This window comes from Carya illinoinensis, chromosome 9, assembly GCF_018687715.1.
Source record: "Carya illinoinensis cultivar Pawnee chromosome 9, C.illinoinensisPawnee_v1, whole genome shotgun sequence".
Lineage (NCBI taxonomy): Eukaryota > Viridiplantae > Streptophyta > Magnoliopsida > Fagales > Juglandaceae > Carya > Carya illinoinensis.
This window is the reverse complement of record NC_056760.1, coordinates 6341900-6367627: the sequence shown is the minus strand read 5'-3', so window position 1 is coordinate 6367627 and position 25728 is coordinate 6341900. Positions and strand designations below refer to the sequence as shown.

At 36.2% G+C, this 25728-nt stretch overlaps 4 protein-coding genes across 6 annotated transcripts; all 4 read right to left on the bottom strand.

Annotated features, from left to right (window-relative positions):
• Window positions 1–3039: 3039 nt before the first annotated feature.
• On the bottom strand, window positions 3040–4174 carry LOC122277725 (VQ motif-containing protein 4). The gene has a single exon (XM_043087818.1). It carries the CDS (start codon window positions 3963–3965, stop codon window positions 3165–3167), a length of 801 nt encoding a protein of 266 aa, XP_042943752.1. The 5' UTR covers window positions 3966–4174; the 3' UTR covers window positions 3040–3164.
• A 6104-nt stretch (window positions 4175–10278) lies between these two features.
• On the bottom strand, window positions 10279–24424 carry LOC122275657 (non-classical arabinogalactan protein 31). Of its 2 annotated transcripts, XM_043084801.1 has the most exons (3): window positions 24403–24424; window positions 11316–11977; window positions 10279–10769 (listed from the first exon to the last, which is right to left on the bottom strand). In XM_043084801.1, exons 2-3 carry the CDS (start codon window positions 11920–11922, stop codon window positions 10468–10470), a joined length of 909 nt encoding a protein of 302 aa, XP_042940735.1. In that variant the 5' UTR covers window positions 11923–11977; window positions 24403–24424; the 3' UTR covers window positions 10279–10467. The 2 variants fall into 2 exon arrangements, with proteins under 2 accessions (XP_042940735.1, XP_042940734.1); XM_043084800.1 differs by lacking the exon at window positions 24403–24424 and having other exon boundaries at window positions 11316–11978.
• LOC122275656 (eukaryotic translation initiation factor 3 subunit D-like) lies at window positions 17766–21383 on the bottom strand. Its single transcript, XM_043084799.1, has 2 exons — window positions 19523–21383; window positions 17766–18005 (listed from the first exon to the last, which is right to left on the bottom strand). The coding sequence occupies exon 1, from the start codon at window positions 21236–21238 to the stop codon at window positions 19529–19531; it is 1710 nt and encodes a 569-aa protein (XP_042940733.1). The 5' UTR covers window positions 21239–21383; the 3' UTR covers window positions 17766–18005; window positions 19523–19528.
• On the bottom strand, window positions 23538–24659 carry LOC122275658 (transcription factor bHLH162-like). 2 transcript variants are annotated; one of them, XM_043084804.1, is made up of 3 exons: window positions 24420–24659; window positions 23936–24274; window positions 23538–23832 (listed from the first exon to the last, which is right to left on the bottom strand). In XM_043084804.1, the coding sequence occupies exons 1-3, from the start codon at window positions 24540–24542 to the stop codon at window positions 23815–23817; spliced, it is 480 nt and encodes a 159-aa protein (XP_042940738.1). In that variant the 5' UTR covers window positions 24543–24659; the 3' UTR covers window positions 23538–23814. The 2 variants fall into 2 exon arrangements, with proteins under 2 accessions (XP_042940738.1, XP_042940737.1); XM_043084803.1 differs by having other exon boundaries at window positions 23538–23814.
• Between the last annotated feature and the right edge of the window lie 1069 nt (window positions 24660–25728).

Below are 25728 nucleotides of genomic sequence, written 5' to 3'. Positions count from 1 at the left end.
AAGATTTCCTTCTTGAACAAAACAATGATACACATTTCAGGAATATTTTCTTCATTGAATTAATTAAAAACACTAAAATTCTGCAGGAAAAAAAACAGAAAAAAAAAAAAAAAGGCATATACTCTGTGTGCTATTCCATCATGTCATTCCAAGACGTGACTTTATTTTGCAACCTTAAAAAAATGATTTCGAAATCCAAGGAAAAGAACGGGATATCTGTCTGTCTTGTCGATGCAAAACTTCTTGATTCCTTAATTTCATTTTCATGGCCCAGAATTGGGAGGAGAGGTGCTGGACACGCGCACAGCAAACACGTCACGGACCTAGCACTTTAGCACTCCAACGTTGGCATCAAACTTTTGCTGCCCAGCCAGTCTTAAAATGCAGGCAGTACATGCATGCACACCATTTGCACGGGATGCAATTTAACAGATCGACATCCTCAAACATATGGCTACATTTTAAAGCTTATACTTTTGCCGTTCTTTTATGTCCGGTTGTGGAAAACGTATCCCTCGTGAACCAACCAGGCCCAAAACCGAATACAAAATCCCCTTTTAGGTCCTGTTATGAATAATGGCCTTTGTCCACTCAAGTTTGTTGTATTTAGAGGAGTTTTTCATGTAGATCTCGTTCTTGTTTTCACCACTTTACTCAATATACGCTTAGCAGCCATGATCCAAGTATTTTGTTGTTAAATCAAATTTAACTCATTTCAAATTAATTATTGATAAAATTCATTATTTTTTAAAATTATCATAAAAAAAATTAAACTTATCTCAATCTAAAAAAATTAAGACTATATTTAGATGTCGAGCTAAGTTAAGTTCTTTATAAATAGTATTAAGTTGAGTATGTGGAATGAGTTATGTGAGACTCATCTAAAATGAGTTTAGATGAATTTAAATATTAAGATGAGTTTAATACTATTTATGAAAAATTAAAAAAGGTTATAGATCTTACATATAAAAATGTATTGAGTTGAAAAAGATTGTGAGTCCCATATATAATGAGGTTTTAAATTGAGATAACTTTGATAATTTGAGAGTTGGGTGTATAGATATTAGACTCAACTTAAAATTAAATTAAACTAAGTTGATCTTAGCTGAATTTTACAACCAAACGCAGCCTAAACCATCTTAATATAATCCATAAAATACTACTATTTACAACTTAATTCATTAAACAATCGTCCAAACGTAGCCAGTCTCAAATTCTCAAAAGGAAAAACCGACATGAAAGGTCAGGATGCGTTGGACGTACGAATCGTCAAAAAGAGATTTGAAATTTGCAAGCTTTTATTGCAGAGTGTTGTGCTTTCACCAGCATCCTCCACCAACACGTTTACTTATTAATAGAGTTGGTTTTTTCCTTTAATCACGAGGAGTGGGATGGGTTTGTTCTTACTGAATGAATGGCAGCGAAAAAATACCCAGAAATCCAAATACAAAAGAGGGAAAAGGACATCTAAGAAAGACGCTTGCAGAGATCTACAAATTGAGATATTGTTTTCGTTAAATTCTTTTAACCAATAGATGACAGAGGTTTCATAAGTAAATTCACTCGATGACAAACATAGGCATTCCATATATTTATTATTATTATGTTTTTAGATGTCATTGCAGTTAATTTTGACAAGAAGAAGAGCAAGGGAGAGAGAAAGAGAGAGAGAGGGCAAGGACAGGACAAAGAGATTTTCAAGCAGTGCACATGGGGGATTCAAAGTTCCAAATGAATGCCCCACCAACCTATGGGTGCAAATTCTACGAAATCAGACCCACAGAAACAAACAAGCAGAGAAACAAACAGACAAAAACACAAAAGAGGCCGCAGCACGCCATGTTTTCTGGCTTTCCCATTCTCATCACTGCCCGTTTTCTCTTTCCTTCCTTTCATCTTTCCCATTCTCATCACTGCCCGTTTTCTCTTTCCTTCCTTTCATCATCACCAGACCCACTTCCTCTCCGCCTTCGTTTTCGGATGTCCCCATTCACAACAGTTTTGGTCTCTTTTCGAGTCAAAAAGCAGACTTAAAACAGCCTTGGATTCAAATAAAGAACCACCTTTGCATGATTGCTTTTTACTGCAATTCAAAGCTTTGTATTAAAGAACCTTGACTCATACAACTCAACTTGTGAGTTGCTAAATTAAATGGGTCCCATTCTATATCTCATGTGGCTGCAATAGTACCAATCTGGTCATCAAGACCAATGGATTTTATTCCAGGCCCCACCCCATTTTGACCTCCAACCACCAAGAGAGAAAAAAAAAAGGTGACACTTTTTCAATTTAAAGTTACAATAGATCATATGCCAAACCTAGATTGACTGTGTAAACCCTGCACCAGAGAACAATTTTAGTTTGGACCCATCACATTACCAATGTTGAGTTTCTTATCTATTCATTACTCTCCTTATACATCTTCCTCAGAACTATACACTCGCATACTTCCTAGACCAAATTGGCACACAGCAAATAATGGCAAGAAAAAAACTAGAGCTTTGTAAACACAAGCACATAGAAACTAGAACCTCTGTCTGCTTTTCTTGGCATCTTTTCCTCACTCACAAATACAACAAAAGGATCAAGATTCCTTGCCCATTCTTATACTCTTTTCTTTGACAGCAAGCCCAAAGCTGCTTTTGCCATTGGTGTGAACAAACTTTCCCCTTCTCTCTCTCTATCCACCTGCACTTCTTACAACGCTTATTAATGTCTAAAAGTAATATCACTGAATTGGATCTCAGTATTCATTTTACCATTTATTAAGAGCACTCAAAGTTGAGCAAGATTCTCTCCAGCTATTTATGGCGATCCCGAAAATTTTAAAAAATTGATGCTTTTTCTTTGCGGTTTCATGGTTTCATGACTTCATCCGTAGAAATTTAATCACAATCCCTACTCAACTAAGCTTCGCACAACTAATTGACTAAAAAATTCATGTCAACAATCAACTTTATCGGCAAACAAACATTAATCTTGAACACAACAAAGAATAAGAGCCCAAAGAAAAGAAAAGAAAGAGATACATACATTACATTTTACGACTGAATCAAGATGCTCTCATTCTCCGCAAACATCCCAGTACAAATACATCGTTTTTTATCCTCCTCAATGCCAACATTAATACATATAAACTTACACAAAGTTAAAATTTAATTATTTCAAGAAGAACCTGAAACTCTCGGCGACGTCGTTGGGAACAGAGGCAAAAGGCGGGGCTCGGATTCCCTCGGCGTCGTCGCCGGAGAGGGGTGCAGGTAAAAACCCTTCTCTTTGATCGCTTTTTCCTCAGCCTCCTCGTCTAACATAGCATTAACATTGGCATTAACGTTGCTTTGGAAGGAGACGTAAGCGGATCGGTCAAAGGGGTCGTGTATGAGCGGCGTGACGGGGCTGAGAGTGAGCGCCGGGAAGTCAAGAATGCTCGGGGAGAGGATCTCGGGCTTACGGGGGGAGAACCCGGAATTGTTGGGAGCGAATACAGGGATCAAGGGGTTGATCTTGAGGTTATTGAGGGAACTTCGGCGCTCGTAAAGCTTGAATCCGGATTGTTGCTTCTTGGGCATGATGGATTTTATAGGTGGGATGTGGGTCTTTGACGGAGAGTCGGTTACGGGACTGTTGTTGGTCGTGGGCTTGGGGGAGGAGGCGTGCCTGGAGGTCTCGGAGGATCCGGTGAGCATTTGGACGACTTGTTTGAAAGAGGAGGTGTCGGCTTGGACAAAGGTGGTCGGATACGGGTTGGTAGATTCGGATCTGGTGATGGGTCTGAAAGGTTGGTGTTGTTGTTGTTGGTGTTGGTGTTGCAGTGGTGGTGGGGTCGGGGGTGGCGTGGGCTGGAGTCCATTGCTGTTGGTGGCGCTGCTGCTGCTGCTACTGTTGGAGCTACGGCTGTTGGGGGATGGCAAGAAAGACGGGCTTGCGTTCTGAGTTTCTTGATATCTTGGAGAGATTGACTCCATCGATGTCCTCTAAGTTGCTTCAAAAACACACGGAGAGAGAGATAGAGAGCGAGAGCTCTGAAGAAGATGGAGAAGAAGAGAGAATATGAGGGGCAAAAGATGAGACGAGACTTTGTTACTTTTTCGGGTTTGGTGAGAAATGTTTTGGTTAGAGTCTGTGATTGCGGCTCTAACTCCACACGTTGCTTGAGAGTGTGCGAAACACGTCCCAAAAGAACAGGAGTCTGTTAAGTTAGAGGTGTTAACATGCCAAACTGCTGCTTTTATTGGTTTAGGTTTTATATGTTCGGAATGAAGCTCCCTCACTGCTCTAAACCGTGACATTTCAACTCGATGAGTCCTTTATCCTTAAATCCACTTTTAGTTAGGCTAATGCTATCAACAAGGATATTAAAATATTTATATTTGTGAAAATATTATAAATACGTCAAAATTGTTGTACACCAAATTATTCTGTAAACAACACTTAAAAAATAAAACATTTATACAAGTATAAGTTTAATCCTATTCATATTGTTCATAATTTACTTAACAAAATGACTTTTTTATTAACTTAGGTTTATTTAGATACAAGAAGCATTTCATGTTGTATAATCTCATCTTATCTAATTATTATAATTTTAAAAAGAATTTATTTTATTTCTAAACAAGTATATAGAGCATGTCATCTATATAATTTATATAATAATATTTAATTTTTTAGATTTAATTTTTAAAATTTTTTATACACAAATACAAATTGGAGAATATAATCTTACACCAAGAATTATTGTTCGCAGTTGCGTATTAAATTTGAGCTAATCAATAGTACTGAAGGAACCCAAGCCGCAGAAACTGAAAAATACGCGCTGTTAGAAGGAGAGAGATTAGATATTTGCGAATGGAAAAAATCGTCAAAAAAGTTTCAAAATTTCCCATTGACTTTCAGAGCCTTTGAGGCTGACTACGGTAATTTAAAAAATAAAAGGAAAAAAAATGGTTCGTCTAGGAGAATAATATATATTGGATATACATTAAAATCTGAGCAAATCAGAAATTAAAAAAATAAACTAAAGATCATCTTAAAAATTTGTGTAGATGCTTCCTAGGCACAAAAGTAGTGTGTGAGTGTGTGTTTCCCACTTAAGTTGCTAATTAATCAACCCATATCCGATAATTTTTGTCATACACAAATTATTAAGTCCATGGCAGCAAAGACATTAGCGGTGCTTTTGTCCCCCACGTAATTGTCACCCATCTAATCATTTGGTCGATAAGAATGTATTAAGCCTAAGTACTTGGTATTTGGTCCTGTCCGTTCCCATTTAGATATTTTAGCACTACATCTGGGGGATATTTTGAGAGTTACAACTTCCATGTTTAATAAGGAATCTTCGTATGTTTGTCAATGATCTCCTCTTCAAGTTTCTGTTCTTTTTCCCTTGATGTCAATCTGGAGAATGGAACTTTTTGACACCAAATTAAAGGAGAGAGTCGATCGAGAAAAACACCCATACTGGAAAACAACTCGTCTGCCCACTGTGCGCAGGTCCTGCATCATCAAAATACGACAGTCGATGGAAGAAAAATATGTATAAAGTTTTCACCAGAATTAAATAAACTACACAGGTCACATTACCCACAGAAACATTGAATCCGGAAACGAGGTAGAACACAGCAATCAGAGCATGCGCAGTAAGCAAATTTATCTAGCAATACCGGCTCCTGTAGTTCAAGAACATATGTTAGTCAATAGTAATGAATTATTTGTAAGCAGTAATAAATAATTTGTGAATAATAATAAAATAATTTCAAAATATTTGATAACAGTTGTGTTTGTAAACAGACAAATCTTTTGAAAAAAAAAGTGAGATTTACTTAAATAAATATTTTTTTTAAAAGTAATGCTACATACAGTCGTGGAGTACGTAAACGACATGCAGTCATTTTGAAAAAGAATAAGATCTACGATTAAAAAATTAATTTTTTTATGTTAGTCCCGCAATTTTTATTTATTTTTTAAATAATTATGCAGCACTTGCATAATCACAACTACAATTATCATTTCTCAATCTATAACTAGTATCATCTATATCATGTGTATGCTTCCAGTTATTTGCCAGTACAATGAACACCACTATTTTCTAAAGGGCATGTAGCTTTATCTAGATTACTCAGCAATTGATCAGCAAATTAACAAAGAACCAGCTTTTAGTACGACTTAACTGCTCAATTAGAACTACCACCATATTATTAGGTCGATAGAGCTTCTTACTCTCTTCAGTATCAGATCACACTAAAGCAGCAATCATTCATCAAGAGTTACTTTGCAACCAAATGTGGTAAGACATGGGTTGCTCAGCCAATTCTGAGAAACACAGTTCCTTTCCGATTTCTGATTGCCCAACTCATACATGCATCCCATCCCAGATAGATATTCTACTTTATATATGCTTTTAATAATTACTCTCTTATTTTTAACATCAAATCAAAGGGTGGTTGTCTTTGATCTATCTATTCTTCTTCTCAAATCTCGGACCTATACATGGAACTCAGCCAGTAGTACTGATGCATATATTACTTTTCCTATTAGTATACCAGTCAAATCATAACCCTACTGCACCAAACTTCCTTTGTCATGCAGAAGTGAGCTAGCAAAGACGCAAGGAACTAGCTGCAATATGACTAGGTAAAGTTCAATATACCGATTTACTTTTATAAATCCAAACTGTTCATGATCTTCTACCAAAAGATTCCAAAACCCTTAAAATGAGAGTTCCAATCTTAGTTGACGTGCAAGTGTGGCCTAGCTTTTGTTTGCAGAAGTCAGAATGACTAGTATCCACGTTGTATTTGATACTCATTGCCAGGATCCTAAGCTACACTACTAACAGGAAAAAGGTGAAGATGAGAGGTGAATCCAATTCTCATTCTTTTATGTAATATCTACTGAAAGCAAATGTTGGGTAGAAAGTATTGCGAGAGGGACCACATTCCAAGTGCAACACTTCCCACAAGCCTGAGGAGGTGTTGTCATGGAGGAGACTCCATTTATGAGTTGGATAGTGCCAGATGCACCCACTGGCCTGGAACACGTACGTTGACAACAATTGTGATTCCACCGAATTGACACCCACACATTTCTGAGACGCAAAATTTGTCCCAATATAATATCAAATAAATACCTCAATAGAAATTAATTATAATTTCTTGGGTGGGTTGGTTGTGGTATATGTTTTCACGAGTTAATTAGAATATTACTGTTTGGTCAGGGAAAAGAAACTTCTGGTGTCAATGAGAAAGATTCATTTCTTCTTTTCTTCATTAGATCATAGTTCTTTGTCAGTTTGTCTTTAAAAATAAAAAAATAAAAAAAATAAAAAAACTCATTTACTTGGTAAGGGATTCGGAGTCTTTAACCATGTTGCAGACCATGAATAAAAAGAACAGTAAACCAACCCCTTCCAAATGATGACATCTAATTATTAAGCATGGATTTATGGTAAGAAACCTTAGTGGATGGGCAGAGAATACAACCGATCGAAGAGCCATGGATCGATGCGCGCGATACATATATGCATGTAAACAAATTGTAATCAAGAAGCAGGAGAGCATCAAATTGGCACTTTTCAACTTTAAGCGACAGCATCAAATTGCCAGAGTTATTTGGGCTTCTTATTTGCATCATCCTAAATACGAGTTGGGCCATGCACTTGGCGTGGGAGCACATGATTCCCACCAAAGGTTTTTCTTGGGCCAAGCCCAAGGCCTCTGATTAATTTTAAACACCTAGTCCATGAATGAATGCTCGTGACTTTTTGGGTTACCGGGCAGGCAAGAGAGAAAGAGAGAGGCCTTTTCTTTTAGGCAAACCTACACCGCCTTTTGGCATTAAAGCATTAGTCCGCAATAACCCATCATTGTCCTTTCCATCCTGTCTCTCCTCAACCATTGAAGGCGTTCCCTATTGCACGTGTTTAGCACGGAGTTATCCAAATAAATATGCATGGACCCGGCCATTTGAAAATCTTTCTTTAGGACAATAAAAAATCAACGTTGGATTCGGTTTTATATCTTTGTTTCTTGCCGGTAGAGAGAAAGAGAGGTCTTCAAGTAAGGCAAAACTAGTAAAGCAGAGATGATTGCAATTGTGATAATGTAGGCCATCTGGGGCTTGGGCGTGCATGGCATTTTGCCTAGAGCCATCAGAGGTGTCCAGACAGATCATCATTGGTCAATCCGGAGTAGGACCACCACAATCAGGGGCTTTCTCCTCAGATTAAATGGAAGTAGCAAAGTAATAAGTACATTTAAGTTCTTTTATATAAGGTTCGTTGTGTTCAGGGAGATCGTCTTGATGCATCATTGAAGTTCTTTTACTTTCATTATGATTCAAGGATCACGCTCCAACTATCAGAGGTAAAATTAGTGTCGGCGACAATTTAATTTCCTAACAAATAAGAAACTCTTGTTCTCTTTTTTATTTTAATTGAAGAAATAAACGGACCGTAGTCTTCGATGGTTGCGAACGAAGTAGGGGTGTACAAGAAACGGACAAACCGGTCGTGATCGATACAGACCGGCCGCCGGAGTCAGGAACCGACCGGAATCGGTCGACGGGCAGCAGAAAATGAACAAAATCAATGTTCGTTGGTTCGGTCTCAGTTTGAGGCCGGCTCAAACTGCTGAACCGGCCGACAACATATACATATATATTTTTTTTAATTTATACCTACATAAAACGATGTCGTTCCACAACGTCGTTTGATGCTATCAGTTGTAATTAAAACACATGTAAACGACGCCGTTTGTATTAAAGCAAACGACGTCATTTTATCTATGAGCAACAAAAAAATAATAAGTAGAACGACGCCGTTTTATTTAAAACCAAACGGTGTTGTTTTGATCTCCTTCTTCCTTTTTTTTCTTCTTCCTCGATTCACCTGGATTTCACAGCCTCTCTCTCTCTCTCTCTCTCTCTCTCTCTCTCTCTCTCTCTCTCTCTCTCTCTCTCTCTCTCTCTCTCTCTCTCTCTCTCTCTCTCTCTCTCTCTCTCTCTCTCTCTCTCTCTCTCTCTCTCTCCGAGCACCAACGCAACTAGAGGATCGAGAACCAACCGTGAACCACCAAAGAATTATCGTAGTAGATACGGACGGTTTTCCTCCTCCCTATCGACTGGTTATGGTCGATTGTTCCGGCAAATCTCACCTCATCGGTCGGAGTCGGTTTTACCCAAAAACCATGCCGATGAGATCGATTTTCACCCTTAGAACGAAGTAGATAAACTTAAGAAGCTATGAGATGTATGCATGCAGCCTAAAGGCTATACGTACTGTTAAGAACGTGTGTCACTACTGTTTATGCAACTCTTCACTTGTAAATATTAAAAAAATTTTGGTGTAATACACTTGAAAATACTCCAATGCATAAGTAGTACAATATATCTTTTCAAAAATTTAGAATTCAGAAAATCATTTGTTTTTGGAGTTACTTGTATATATAAAGAATGTCTGTTCGATTAGATCATTCTTCTATGAGATTATTGTCATGTGATATTTATCATTTACTTGTTTATTGACTTGGACCATCTCTACGCAACTAAAACAGTTACGTATATGCACGAGACTTACTTCTTCTCGAATAAAATAGCATGTAGCGGGCAAATCCCTGTTAAGCTTATCCATTCAAGCCTGCGACTTACTTTTTCCTGAATAAAGTAGCGCTTTTATTGATGTATATATATTATGAGCAACGATGATTAACATTTTTCAATTTTACGTATACGCTATTCTTGTCACATTTGAGCTAGCTATCATGATAGCTAGCTAGGCCATGTAACATGAGTCGTGCCATTTTGATATGTCTGATTGTAGACTTGTGTAGTATATATACTGCTTGGAAGTTGAAAACGCAACAAAAAAGAAGCTTTCGCAGGGCATGAAGCAGAGCGCGCCAGAGCAAAAGATAGGTAGCCGGACTGTGAAGAGAAGAAGTCCGTGATCTTTACGATCACTTTGGGGAACCCTACGCCATTATAGTACATTTTCTCTTTAGTGAATAACACTTCACTCGTTCAAATTTTCAAGCTCGAACGACGATATCAACGGTCTAGACGTTTCAGTACCGTGAGGCCCACTCTGCTACGTACCATCAACTACTTATCCACAGACATTACGTGACATTACTGATCGAGGAATCCAATGGGAGAGCTGGTGCATGCCATGCTGAGGTTCAAAGCTCGAAGCAAGCCTCCTCAATAAAAAAGCTTCGTGTCTGCCATATGACACACAAAAAATAATGGACCGTTGGGCTGGCTTTTTACTAGATGTTAAAATTGCACAACCTCAAATATACCATTTATTATAATTTAATATCATCAATTTATTGTTAATTCGAGGTACAAACACCATTCCCAAAACATAATAATCCGGAAAAGTCTAAATCGTGAAACAGTAGACACAACCCTAGTACAATACGCGCGTGCGTTAACACAACAGACATGATTCAAGCCGCTCTAAACATTTTAGTGTGGGCATTTGGGTTCAAAAGCGAAAGGTCCAACGGAGTAGAGAATAAAAGGGAGTTTCTGATCTGATACAAATGGCTTTTCAGGCTTGAGGAGGGCGCCATTGAGACCGTAGTGTAAATTAGAGGGCTTGCTGCATGCGGCCACCGGCGATGAGACTAGGAAGACCTTACACTTGTGGGCGCCATAGGAAGTGATGGACTTGGGCGCTGTGAGGTAGAAGTAGCCGTTCTTGTCTGTTTTGGCTTTCTGGATCAGCCCGTACTTGGTGTTATTGCACTGTAGCTTTACAATAGCACCTGCCAAAATAACCAATGTCCATTAACATTCATGCTTGTGCAGCTGGGGAAGGCGTATGAGCAGGACCATACGTAAAGTTACTTCAGTTTCATGACATTTCTATTCTAACTCCATGAAACATAATTATCACATGAAAATCGAAGAACAACGTATTAGTCTCGTTCATACCTTTCATGGGTGCCAATACTTCAAGTCAACAAAATGGTTGCTCTTATTAGTAAGTATGTGTTTGGCCATGAAAAAATTTGGGAAATTTTTCAATTTTTGTGGGGGATGGGGTTGGCTTGTCAGCCATGTCCGACAATGAAAAACCAATATCGTTCAAAATAATTTCTAAACTTTAAAAAGAACTGCAAGTAGTACGTTTTCCCCTAACGAGTATTTACAAAACGTTGAAATTGCACGATACTGAATACTGTATAGACTACATGAGAGAATAAAAGTAAACTACACAATTATTTTTCATGTAAAAAATAAAATAATTTTGTAAGAAAAAGCATTTTGTGAAAATAGTCGACAAGTAAGCTTTGGGAGTTCGAACAAACCAAGAACTGGCGAGGCGCCTAAAAGTGTGTCAGCCCCAGCATACTTGCAGGACTTGCAGTAAACAACACCTTGAACAGCTACAAAGCTCCTTGGTGGGTGGAAAACAGGTGGATGCGCCGGGGGATGAGCCGGCATTGGGGGATGAGCCGGCGGGTGGACTGGGGGGTGAAGAGGAGGGAGGCTAGGACTATGATGATGAGGTGGGTGACTTGGAGGGTGAACCGGAGGGTGGCTTGGAGGCAGGTGAGGTGGGGGGAGACTAGGAGGAGGATGAACCGGTGAGTGACTGGGAGGGTGGCCATGGTGGTGGTGGTGATGGTTCGGGGGTTGAGCTGGAGCTTGACTTGGAGGGTGGCCATGATGGTGATGGTGGTGAGTAGGAGGGTGAGCGGGTGGGTGACTCGGAGGCTTAACTGGTGGATGACTCGGAGGCTTAACGGGTGGATGACTCGGGGGAGGAGCATGGTGATGATGGTGGTGACTAGGGGTTTCTGCCGGTGGTGGACTGGGTGGCAGAGCTGCATGCTCTTCACCAAACACAGGGTAGCAGCTCACCATTAGTACTGTGAGCTGCAGCAGCACGAACCGTTTCAGGGCAAACCCCATTTTTTCTCTTGGCTTTTCTAGCTCAGAAGGAAGCTAGAGAGAGAGAGAGAGAGAGATCTGTGCCAGTAGTGATGTTGAGGTCAGGTTTCAAAGGAGGTGATTTATAGAAGCCTAGCCTGATTCATTCCGGTTTTTGTTGATAAAAACTTGTTTTATAATCTTGTGGGCCAGGGGCTATTAGGAGGAAGAAGAGAGAGGAGCTCCATAATCTTGTGGGCCAGGTGCTATTCAGATGAGCCCTTAAAATAGTAGGTTTTTTTTTTTTAATTCGAAAAATGCTATTTTGACCTCATATTTTGTGTATTTTAATTTTTTATATAAAAGTTAAGTAATTAATTATTAGTGTATTGATTTATTTAAATTTTTTAAAATGAAAAAATATTATGAATTAAAAAATTAAAAAAATAAATGAGAAGTTGATTTTGGCAGGAAGAGCGGCAGAGTAGAAGGTGACGAGTGATTGAGGCGTGAACAAGTGCCTGAGAGGGTCACATGCAGATGATGGAAAGAGTAAATATTTGGAAGTTACACATTTTGCGAGGCAAATGTAGAAGTTTCCGAGGTCATTGGTGTATGAACCCGATTTCCATGGTTTAAAACTTTAATGTTAAGCTCTATGATTTAGCTAATCAAAACACATTTACCTCTTTAATTAAAATTACGTTGCTTAATTGAAAATTGTTACGACTTTACTGGAGCTTAGACTACATGGGGCTTTAGCAGAGGAAAGAAACAAAATAAACAGAGCAAAAAGGAAAGAAAAAGGTTAACAAGAGGGAGATGTGGCTCTTGGCCAAAATGAAAAGCAGAGAGTACTCGATGTCGAGCAGGGCTTTGATTGCTGAGAGAATAGTGTACGTTACAAGGAGTTAGGCTTCTTTTTCACTTTTTACCCTTCCCATGTAATCTAGGTTTGGTCATAGTCTCCCATAGAGTGCTTTTTTTTTTTAATTTTTTTTAATATCTAATTAATTAATTGAGGCCAGAGGGTGCATTTTCTTTCTCATATACCAATGCTAGGAAAAAAGAGGCTCGAAGATAGAAAAATGCTTTAAAAAGACAAAGGAAGTCAGGACAAAGTTTGGGTTGGACCGCCGTAACTCAAATTGTATTTTAGATTATATATTCATTTTGAAGTTGAAAATATTAAGAATGTGTGACAGTGGTAGGCATGACTATCATTACATATCTATTCATGATTTTTTCTGTTTATTAGCATATATGGTGAATATCATGGTGCTTTAAAATAATCATGCTTCCCATGTCAGCCTTTACGATCGTTGTTATAAAGTTCCCTCTATTTTATTTGTTTTTATTTTTTGAAAAAAAAAAAAACAACTTTGAGAATAGGGCAATTCAAAAAGATAAGCCTTCCTTTGTTTTGATATGGGTATTAAAAATATAAATTAAATTATAAAATTAATTTAATATGTAGGGATAAGCGGTAATTTGATAAGTAGAGAGGTTGTAAGTTCAAATTATAATTATACAATCTACTTCATTTAATTAGGTCATGTTTAAATGTTGAATTCTTTATAAATAGTAGTGAGTTTAAATGGTTGAGTGAATTTTGTAGAGCCCATATTTTAGATATATTTAAATATTAAGATAAGTTTAGATATATTTATAGAAAGTTAAAAAAAGTTATGGGTACCACATGTAAAGAGATATTGAGTTATGAATAGTCGTGAGTTGAAATGGTAGAGTGAGTTTTGTGGATCTCACATTTTAGATATATTTAAATATTAAAATGAGTTTAAATGTATTTATGAAAAGTTAAAAAAAATTATGGATCCCACGTGTAAAAAGATATTAGTTGAAAATGTTGATGGGTTCCATGTGTAAGATTTTGAATTGAAATGAATTTAATAATTTGAGAATTAGGTATTTAGATATTAGACTTAATTTAAAACTAGATTGAACTAAATTAATCTAAGTTAAGTCTAAGTCATAAACAATGTCTAAATATTCTTTGTATCGAACCCATTGAGATGTCAATTAATTTAAATTATTCTCCGCTTATCGGGGGAAAGGGGAGTTTCCAACTCAACTTAGGGTAGGTTTATTTGAGGTTCTTAGTTGATATTAATGTGGTCTTTCTTCTATAGATCTCAAATTTATGATGGGAACATGGGAGTGATCCTTTCCTAGTTGTCATCGAGACATAACGGGATCGAGAAGCAATGAGAGTGGATGAGTTGGGTCAAGCATCCGAGATCAGGAACAAAGGGTTAATATTCTACGAGTATTTGTTTTTCTTTCACTCGCAGTGATGATTGTAGTAGCTATAGCTAGTCACGTTCGATTGTATTGCGGTTGTTCGATGTGATCAACGAATACAAATATTTAAAAAAAATTAAAAAAAAAAAAAAAACTAAAATTAATGTACCATTAATAAATTTAATACTATAGAGTTAAATATAAGTGCATAGATCCCGTAACTTCTTGGCTACATGATTAATTGCGCATGAATATGCATGTAAAGCAGTGCCCAACAACAAGCTGTCATTTTATTTTGACAAATATTATATATAGAAAGAAATTATATAAAAATAGTCATACAAATTGATATAATTTAATATGATTGATCATATTATAAAATTATTTTTATTATAAAACATATTTAACGAATTAGATAAAATTATGATACTTTTTTTATATTATTATTGTGATAAATTCTAACTTATAAGTGATTTAAATTTTTAATTTTTTTATAAATTAAATTATATCATATTAACGATTTAAAGTTTAAAAATTTATTTTTTATGCCAACTTACAAAAATTATACGGAGTACGAGGAAGTGCTTAAGAATTTGGTCCTTGTTTTGTTTGTCAAATACTCCTATAAATTTGTTAATCTTTTATAATGTATGAACTTCCTAGTGCTTAATGTCGGGTCCTCAACAGTATTTACTCATGTCAAATCAATGTATGTATATATATAAAATTTCATTTATCTTTATCTGAATGATTAAAAGGTGGATAATGGAAAATCTTCCTCCATTTCTCTGCTTTTAACATTAAAAAGTGATTAATGTTGGGTCCTCAAGAACAGTATTTAATAATGATGTCATTTATTTTTCTTCATCATTTTTGTACAACCTGAGTGTTCACCCGGACACTGTGCTCTTCCATCCGCACCGTCAAGGCCTATAATTGTTAATTGCCTTTCATTGTGGCGGGTTTTTGGGTGTGTTTCGCATCTCAAGACACCTTTCTCAGCTTTACTAATAATGTGGGGTTGACATGTTTAAAAAATCAAACAAAATGCATATATATATATATATATATATAACATAATGTTAGGTATAAGTTTTAAATAAATAAGTCTTATATAAATAATTTGTAAAAATGTAGATTCCATAATAAAGAATAAGTTTTTTTCTTTTTATATATTATTTTTTGTGAAGTATAATTTTTAAAAAAACTTATATGAGACTTATATATTTGAAATTTGTATCAATCTTTTCTCATATCTATTTTGAAAGTGATTGAAGAAAAATTGCAATTTTTATTTTGTTTTATGGAATATACTCTGGTTCTATGTGAAGGCTAAAATGGGCATTGTCGTCCTAAACCGGTACCATCAAGTTATCAACACTTGCACAGTCTTGGACATCAATTTTCTCGACGCCGACCTCATCTTTTAGGTCGAAAATATTATTATGCCGGTGAGCTGGTGAACACTTTTTGCTTTTATGGCTAAGATATTCCTGTCCCGTCAGTATTACCTTTTGTTGATAGTGAAAAATAAAAAATATTTATAATTATCAATTATAAAATCGTCATATAATTATTTTAAAAAATAAAATAAAATTAAGATCTATATAAAAATATTAATTTTATAATAATAACTATTATTTTTTTAAAAATAATTATGTAATATTTACGCATTGTAATATATAAAATTATTTATTCTGTCATTCACTTTAATAAAAGAATATTAAAACAAAAAAAGACGTGACAAAATTATTTTCTCCTTTAAAAACTACCTTATTTACATTATAACTAATTCCCTTGAAAGAATTCACGGGAAAAAAAAAAAATTACGTAAATTTCTTCTTCCCTTTTGTTTCTTAGGAGAGAATTTACGTAAATCTCCTCAAGGATTCTTAGAAGATAATTTAAACGAGGAAATAAAGTGACGATAATTACATTACAGAATTGTGAGATAGAATAAAGCAAGTGTTTTAGTCAGTTTGAATATTGAGATGATTTTAAATGAAAATTTAAAATTAAATAAAATATTATTAAAATATTATTTTTTAATATTATTATTATTTTAAATTTTTTAAAAAATTAAATTATTTATTATATTTTATATATAAATTTAATAAAATAATAATAATAAAATGAGATAAAGAATTCTATCTACACGGAAAAAGTTGAGATGATTTTTTAGAAAAACATTAAGAATGCTGTTTTTGAAATTAAATCAAAGAAATCTAATTGTAAGTACAGTTATATATTAATATGTATACGAATTTAATATAAATGATAAAAAATAAATTTTATTAAAAATAATATTAATTTAAATTTTAAATATAAAAAAATAATTATTAATACATAAATTAACATGTTGCTGGTAGTTGACAAAACTCTAAACCAAATACGGAGGAATAGTCTAGTAGAAATGGTCCGTTACCTTCCCCCTCCTTTTTTGGAGTGGGGGTCAATCATCCACGTGATATCTGTAAATCTCACAAACCTCGAAAACTTTGAACCCCAATCCCAATGTCCTCTCCCAATTGCTAATACTGATACTTGCTGTAAAATGCTTCAGTCCTTGACTCGAAACTTTGTTTTGGTATTTGCCTCATCATAATTTAAGAATTTTGTTATATACCAATACAATCAGATATTAATCTATATATTCAATACTAATTTATTTATATTTAAAATTTAAATTAATATTATTTTTAATAAAATTTATTTTTTGATCAATCACATTACATTAGTACATAAATTATTATATAATTATACTTACAACTATATTTTTCCTACTTCTAATCCTCAAATGGGACCCAGTTGCGAATTCTTTTTTCTTTTTCAGTTCAAACTCCCATTCATGCTCTATCAAAAAAAAAAAAAAAAAACCTCCCATTCATGCGTAGTCCGTAAATTTCGTGCCCAATAGCAACTTACAGACCAATTGCATTAGTTAATGATAATCAAGCCCCATCAATGACAACCACACATAGTATGCATGTACGAGGAGAGAATGCATAAAGGTACTGAAAATTAAATTTTACTATATACAAACAAAATCGTGTACTAATTTACGTATTAATAATAATTTATTCATTCTTAAAATTTAAATTAACATTATTTTTAATAAAATCTACTTTTTAACCAATCACATTAAATTAATGTATAGATTAATATACAATTATAGTTGTAACTAAATTTTTCCCTGAAAAATTAGGATGGAAGCCACCATTTTATTTATTAATCTTGTTGCACAAGAGATAATACAAATTAAGCAAGAGTTTTTTTTTTTTTTTTGGATTTTTCATGCATGTAAAAGACTCGTTCTCTCTTTTGGGTTCTTCCAGCTTGTTGCACGAAATTTAATTTTGTTTTTCTAAGCCCAGGCTCGCTCAGCTTAGAAGTTGAATCGAGCCCAAAACATGAGAATCAGCCCCCGACGGAAATGGGCTCTCTTACCATTCACGCTCTCTCTCGAATACAATAGAAGATAAATGACTGAAATGGAAAATGACTTCTTTTTGTTTTTGTTTCTCTATAGCCTTTCCCAAACAAGTTCTCAAAGGAGTAGTTGCCACTTTAGACAAAAATTGATCCAATGTAAGGCTGAAATGTGAAAACCAAAACGTGGCATCTGAACAAACCAATGGTGCGATTTTTATTTCTAGACCCACACACAATCCTTCAAACTGCAAGTAATTAAGGATCAACAGAGTTTTCCAAAAATGCAAGCTATAAAAAGGTCGCGTCTTTCTACTAAATTGCAACGGTTTGCAAAACACAAGGGGGTAAAAAAAGAGTACCATGTGTACATATCTGTTTCACTGCCAGCAATGTCAGTGCCAATCGCTTCTTCCTCAGCAGATGGTATTGATCTGCAAGCACCCATCCAATATTTAGCAATCAATAACATAATTGTACTCTTATAAATATGCAAATAAAAACAAATCAACATGGAAACATTCGGTTCAATTGGGACATTTGTTAATTTAAATCTTAAAAAGAACACATTATAGTGCTAAAACTTTTTTTGATAAGTCATTATAGTGCTAAAACTTGCCAGAAGTGCATCACTATCGCCCAACCGTTTCAAGATGCAGCAAATATGACCATGGACAAAGGCATAACAAAAGAAGAGATCAAATTACAGGTTGAATCCACCTCGGGAAACTTTAAGATCCATTTGGATTCGGAAAGCATCTGATTTGATCTCATTTTATTATTACAACTTTTTCCAATTTCAACACAATATAATAAACAATTCAACTTTTTCAAATTCCAAAACATAAATAATATTCTAACAATATTATATTTAACTTTAATCTTTCATCTAAAACCATCTCATTTCATCTTTGAATCCAAACCAGCTCTGATGAAGACTCGCAGGGCAATGTAAAGTTGTCATGGCATCGGCAGAGTACTGCATTGAAACATTTGCTCTATAGAGCTTTCATTTGGAGCTTTTTACATAATAGTGCTGTTGGGAGAGAAAACTACTGCACTCTTATTCTATGGTAGAAAACTAGAAGTTATTTGACCCTCGAGAGCAATCTAGGCATGATTATGAGTTTCATCCATCAACAGCTCACAGGTAAAAATAAATGAATCAAATAATTCAGAACTTGAGTATTTTAGTACTTTTAGAGTCCTGTAAGGCTTCTTTACAAGTCATACTTCTACAAGCTAATTTTTGGTACTTTCTCAGTTTCTGGAAGATTACTTAGCCTCTGTAGATGTCTCTAATTGCTTTTAGAGGTTTCGCCAAAGCCTAGAGATGATAGGAAATATTCATGTTGTTAAGTCTCATGCACCTTCAACTCTCCTATCCTCTGTATTCTCTTCCGAACTGTTAACTAGTTAAGGAATAAACTCCTTCTGTATGCATCGAGGTGTACTTGGGTAGCACACCTTTGCACGTTTTAAAACAATTGACATACTAAAAACACTTCTCTGTTGCAGCCATCTTTCCCTGGATCACATGTTTGGCCCTTGGGGTTCAAATGAGTAGAGTAATTCAACTACGCACAATACGTGAGTTTCTTGTATCTTTTCCTCTTTCTAGATTAGTCTGTCTTGTACACAACTTGTGCACTTGGAATGTGCATTTTGAGCTTTTCAATGAAATTTTTACCAATGAAAAAAAAAAAAAAACTCAACTCCCCCACAAAGCTCACACAATTGATTTCTAGTTTGCAGGGCACCGAGAAAGTTCTTAATTGCTGGCAAAATTCAAAACTACATTGGGGTGGTGTAAGTTTTTAAACTTTTGTGAGATGCTTACGCAGTCTCTCTCTTAAAAATAACGTAATTTTGAACTATTCCATTTGTAGTAAAAATAAAAAAAGGGCTGATAACAGGTATGTGGCAAGTGAACTGAACTGAAAACCATTACCTTTATTTAAGCTTGAGCATCAACCTCCTTAACTTCCACATCATTTGTAGCATTATTTGCCTCGCCAGCATCAGCATCCTCTACGGGAGGCTGAACCTGCTCGTCCTCTGGCAGCGGTTCCTCTACATAATCATTCTCGAACGCATCTGGTGGCACCTCATAGATCCTAACCTGCGGCTTAGACGGGTCCTTCACAAGCACATACTTGCCCTCGTTCAATTTCATGCACAGGTCAACAATGGACTTCACAATCCCCCACATATTCAAAGTGTTCAAATTAATCTGCCCCGCAAACTCCCTCGGCTTGTACCCAACAACCGCCAATATCACATGGTTAAAATGATCACGAGGATGAACCCGCGAGACATACCCCAATTTCATCAGATCCGCGCCAGCTAGCAGAGCTTGAGAAGTCCATTTCGCCAACTTGTTCGCATTGTTCTTCAGCTCGGTGGCCAATACAGCACCTCTTTGAGTCTCAAGCTTCTGCCTCCAATCAACACCAGAGTATTTAGGATCAAACTCATTGAGCGCATTCAGGGTGAGGAAGGACCTCTGCTTGTTCACCTCAAACACACTCTGGACCTCACACCGCGCCACCAAGTACATATCGTTGTCGAGCTTCCACCGCCTATATCTGTACGCCACGGAAGCGACCTCTTCGCCTTCGTTTGCGAAGGGGTTGGACTCGTCAAAGGTCACCTTGTTCCCATCCCTTATCAGAACCTGCTGAGAGAAATTCTGGTTGATGTACGCGGCCTCGAGACCGAGCGAGTGCGCGGAGTTGATATCGTCCTTGGCCTCCGGCAATGGCTCCTGTGAGGTCTCGTGCACCGAAAGCAAATCGAGCTGCGAGCCGTCCCTCTTATCGAAGAACAGCTTGTTTCCAACCCTCTGAACAACAATGTCCCACGAGTAAACCGACCTCGGCGAGCACATAAGCGTGGAGAGGATTGCATCGGTGGCGAAGACCGTTGCCTTGTCCTCGTTAGCGAGGCGGCGGATGACCGGATCATCTGTGGTTGTAACCTTAAAGAAATTGCGGTTCTTGAAGCGCTCGAGGCGACGCTCGTTTTTCGGAGTGATGCGATCGTAGGAACGGTCGTAGAACTCGAGCGCGCCGCAGAGAAGGAGGTCCTCCGGTTCAGGAACGGAGAAGGAGAGCTTGGAGAAAGTGGAGAAGGGGATCTGATCTAGCATGTTCCACTCGGGTTGAATGTCCACGGAGGACTTGAACACGGCGGCCTCGCGGCGCTGCGAGTTGTTCGAACGGTTGAGGTGGTAGAGACGGTCGCGGCGGGCGCGCTCCTTCTCGGCCTCGCGCTTGCGGGCTTCGACCTCTTCGTCTCGCCGCTGAGGGAGCTGGCGCTGAGGCTGGAACCGCCATTTAGGGCCAAATCTCGGCTTCGGGGGCGGTTTTCCGTCCACGAGGCGGAATGAGGAGTCATCATCGGCAGAAGCGGGGAATGAATCGTCATTCGAAAAGTCGAAGACGGAGTCAGAAGGGTTCTTTGAGCGGGCCGGGTTGTTGTAGTTTCGGGTCCAGTCAGCGATCCGGCCAAGTTTGTCGGAGCGGGAGAAGGGGGCGAAGGGGACATTCAGAGGGAGGTGGTGGTTGATGTTGCCAGCGGCGACGGTTGTGGTAGCGCTGGTGTAATCGGGTGGGCCCCATCCGTCGGGGTTGAATGGAACCGATCCGACTTCGAGTCCTACCATGCTCAAGGATTCGTCTTGCTCCTCCGGTATTGGATCTGAGTGCCCAGTGAGGAAAAGCAGAGTGAAACCCTAGGCGACGGTTGAAACCCGAGGGTTTTGGAATGGGGGAAAGGATAGAAAAGAAATTCAATCGAAAAACCTGAAAAATTTTAATCATCCTATGGCCTGGTTTGTCTTGATGGACAACTTTCCAATTGTTGGGTTTCTGTGTTGTCCACTTGTGCCCTCGGCCCAATGGGCCTACACTTTGAGGGAACTTTTCAGATAAACTATGCTTATTATAGGGCACCTCATAGGCATTAGGCGGGTGTATTAGGCCAGGTCCATAACGGCACGATTGAATATAGACAAGGAAAAAAAGTCGGTTTGATTAGGTTTTACCAAGGATTTTGGCAAAGATAAATTTATTATAAAAGGGCGCCTCTCAACTGAACAATGTGTTATATATTGCCTCAGAATTAATCTATCGAGGAGTGCTATTTGAAAAGTTGAGGATATAATTGTTATGAGTTACATACAGTTATTTTTATGTACTTTTTATATATTTTATTACTTTAATTAGATATATTAATTTTTTTTAATAGGCAAACAATCAAATAAATAGAGTGTGTAAAAAAATACGTAAAAATGACAGTAAATAAAATTTTTAAAAAAACATATATCTACCTTAGTTATACAAGTGTTTATGCTGATGAACAGTAATTTTTGGTTCACTTGTTTATTCCAATCATGCCACTTATTTTCTAAGAAAATTCCCATTTGTTTTGTCTTTTGCTTTCTTTTACCGACTGTGTTTGGTGTTTTTTAAGCTGGTTTTTCTTTAAGTTTCTCTCTTTCACAGCTTTGTTTCCTCTCTTACTCGCGGTTTTCCCATAAAAAATTTTCCCTCTCTTTCGTATTTTCAGTGTCCTGTGTTTCCCAATTTCTCATAGAAAGCTTTCAGTCCTTTAGCGTTTGGAATTCTCCGATTCAATAGTCAGCAAGAAAATTATTAATTGAAATATGGGATCGGTCGATCGAGGTTGCAGTTTCTTTAATATGAAATATGGGAGTTTTAAGTATCTAATACTTCTTAATTGACTGTATCTCATCCCACCTCTTATCTTATTTTTCATCTCATATACCATCTCATATCTCATCTCATGTCATATATCATATCTTCACATATCTCATCTCATCTCAAATATCATCTTATATCTCATCTCATTTTATATATCATATCATATTTCATTTTATCTTATATATCATTCCCTTTCCTATATTATAACATCTTATCTCATCTCATATCTTCTCTAATCTCTTGATTTTGAAGCGCGAAATTTTTAAAAAAACTCTAATAGCTTCCTAAGTGATGTAGAGGTGCAATCAACAAAATAACATGCATTGTAAGACGAGCAAAGATCCGAGTCTGTAGAAATTTGACTCTTTGCTATAATTCAAATTAACCTAATTTAACAGTAAGGAATCAAATGGTCTTCAGAGCATTGCCATTACCGCAGCTTAATTGTGTACCAAATAGTGAATTAAGGAAAACGTGATTATTTTATAAAACAAATACATATTGTGCGATTTGCTCGATCGAGAGAGATAGAGTAAGAAATAGCTAGAGTTGCAAAATTATCTGATATACGTACATGATTGAGTACTAGCTTGTACGTACTACGTGATTTCAGCAACATTTTAATTATAAACATTATAATAAGTACTGTTAGCTACTCATTATCATAGTAATCATGATATATCTTTCAAGTTAACAAGAACTCATTTACATTGATCACTTAATTATCTATTGTTATAATTTAATAATTTAAATTTATTCTCTAACATGTCATCATGCTATATAAATATATATATATATATCTCTTGTTCGAGTACTAGTGCTTAGTTGATATATATATATATATCATCATGATCATGATTCATACCCTAACAAGTAATATACTATGAATTCAGTAAATTGTGGATCATGTGGAAATCAGGATGAGTAAATATATATATATATATTCAATAGGGGTGCTATCAGCATATGCGGGAGCAGAGTCATCCCTTCCTTGCACCTTGTCCTTGTGGAGGGGTGATAATTTGTAAAATATAAATATTTATAAATATATATTTATATATATTGTAAAAATATAAGTGGGGTACAGGGCGGGAAAAATGCGGGGTAATGGATGCGGGTCTTGCTGTTCACCCTATTATCCAATTTGAATGGTCAAACTTCTCCTTGAGAAGATATATTTCTTGTGAGCTTCCTTGTAATTTAGAAGTAATTAGTGGATACACACACACATGCACTGACATTTTTTTATTGGGCAAGCATAAAATATTTGAACTCATATTAATTTTAACTTGCATTAGTAGCGAAAATGGTAACATATATATGCATAACACTAATTGCAGGGAACATACGATTTATAGTTGCCACAGGGCATTGAGATCTCATGATCGATCGATTCTTATTTCATCGTATCATCATCATATATAGTACTTCAAATTACATTGACGTCACTGACAAACTTCTTGAGTCTCTCAGATATTCTTGCAACTTCATCACCCATCGATGCTGACTCCCCAACCTATACAGAATATGAAGCCTAAAATAGGTTTATATTCAAATTAAAAAACAAACAAACGCGAGACATTAATCTTTCGCAAAAGAGGGCTTGAGATCAAGGAAAAATAATAAAAATTGCCTACCTTAGCATGTATTGTGTGGAACACTGTATCTTCAACAACACTGAAACCGGCATTAATAATCTCAGCTCCTTCGTTATTAAGTACACGAAGAGTCTCTTTGAACACGAAATGAAAATCCAACCCAGTTATCACAATCACCTTTAATGCAAAACCAATTGCCTGAATCTCAATTTGTGGTAATCTTAACCCCACCGTCACTCCGCTATTTGTGCTTGCACCTGGCCTTTCAATTCCCATTAAGCTGTCTTTCTTCTTCTTCATTTCCTCCAAGCTTGTCTGTAGCTGCTTTATATAGTTTGCAGCTTCATCCAGCTGATCCGGTAGCGATGCGGCCACTTCCTGCATGCCCAGCCCCATCAAAAGTTCATGATCAATATCATCTGTTACTGTCAGCAATAATGTATTATATGTACATGTGTTGTGCGTGTATGCTTGAGGGGGAAGGGGAGGGGGAGTGGGGGAGAGAGAGAGAGAGAGAGAGAACTCTTGAACTTTGATGGGGGACAAGAGAATTGAGCTCGGAATAAAGAGCCTTCATATGATTTCTCCTATTTCGCTCTATGGTCTTTCGATCAGTTCTGGATGACGAACTAGGGTTGTTCTCCATCGATATGATTAAGTTTTAGCTACACGAAGTTAAAAGCACAAGAAACCATCAAATTCATCTGACGTTTTGGGCATTAACTTACTGAAATCTTTTTATCAGACTCCAAAGCCAAAGGTGAAAGCTATATATATATATTATCACGTGCCGCTGGGAGAAAAAAAAAATGTGGCTGATTTCAGACGGTGGTGGGGATGGCTAGTTAGTAGTTATGCTTCTTTTGATCTGCTGCATGCCGATAGAAGACGAGTGTCGTAAAATTAAAAGTGATGTGAGGTGGTTTTAAATGAAAATTAAAAATTAAATAAAATATTATTATAATATTATAATTATTTAAATATTTAAAAAAATTAAATTATTTTATATAAAAAATTTAAAAAAATTATAATAATAAAATAAAATTAGATAAAATATTTTGAGTATCAAACGGGTCTTGACTGTATGAATTTCGGCTTTACCAACCTTTGGCATATTTGTCAACAGTAATTATAATAGTCAAAGACTCAAAATTCAAGAATCAACACGCACGGACCGCACGGTTTTCTTTTGTCAATTTTGTTAACTCCAGCGGCCAGCCATTCGTTGGGCGCCGCCGATTTTTTACTGTGAAAAATGCATGTACACGCTGCGCCCTGTTTCGATAATCACAATTTTATCTATCTCATTGTATTTTATTATTATAATATTTTTAAATATTTATATAAAATATAATAAATAATTCAATTATTTTAAATTTTAAAATAATAATAATATTAAAAAATTATATTTTATTTAACTTTCAATTTTTATCTAAAATTATCTTTATTGATTCTCACTATAACTGCACCTATATATTTTTTTGAATTTTTTTTTTTTAAATTCCATCAATAGCATGATTAAATTCGATGGAAATTGACTGACTTTGCTTAACTTCAAATTACAGTCTACCCGCTGGGAATAATAAAATTCTATGTTGTCGGAAAAAAATAATTGCAAATGAATGAAGAGCATGCAGCATGCATCATTGCTAAAAGGCTGTCGATGTAATTTGCATACATAGGCGCATGCAATTTACTCAGAATTTATTTTTTCCAATTTTCAAATTTTAAATGGTACTGACCATCCGGGCATTTATTTCTACTTAATGATCTGTAAATACGCATATCATAACGTACGTTATCTTTATGTATCGAAGGTAATTAACTATTGA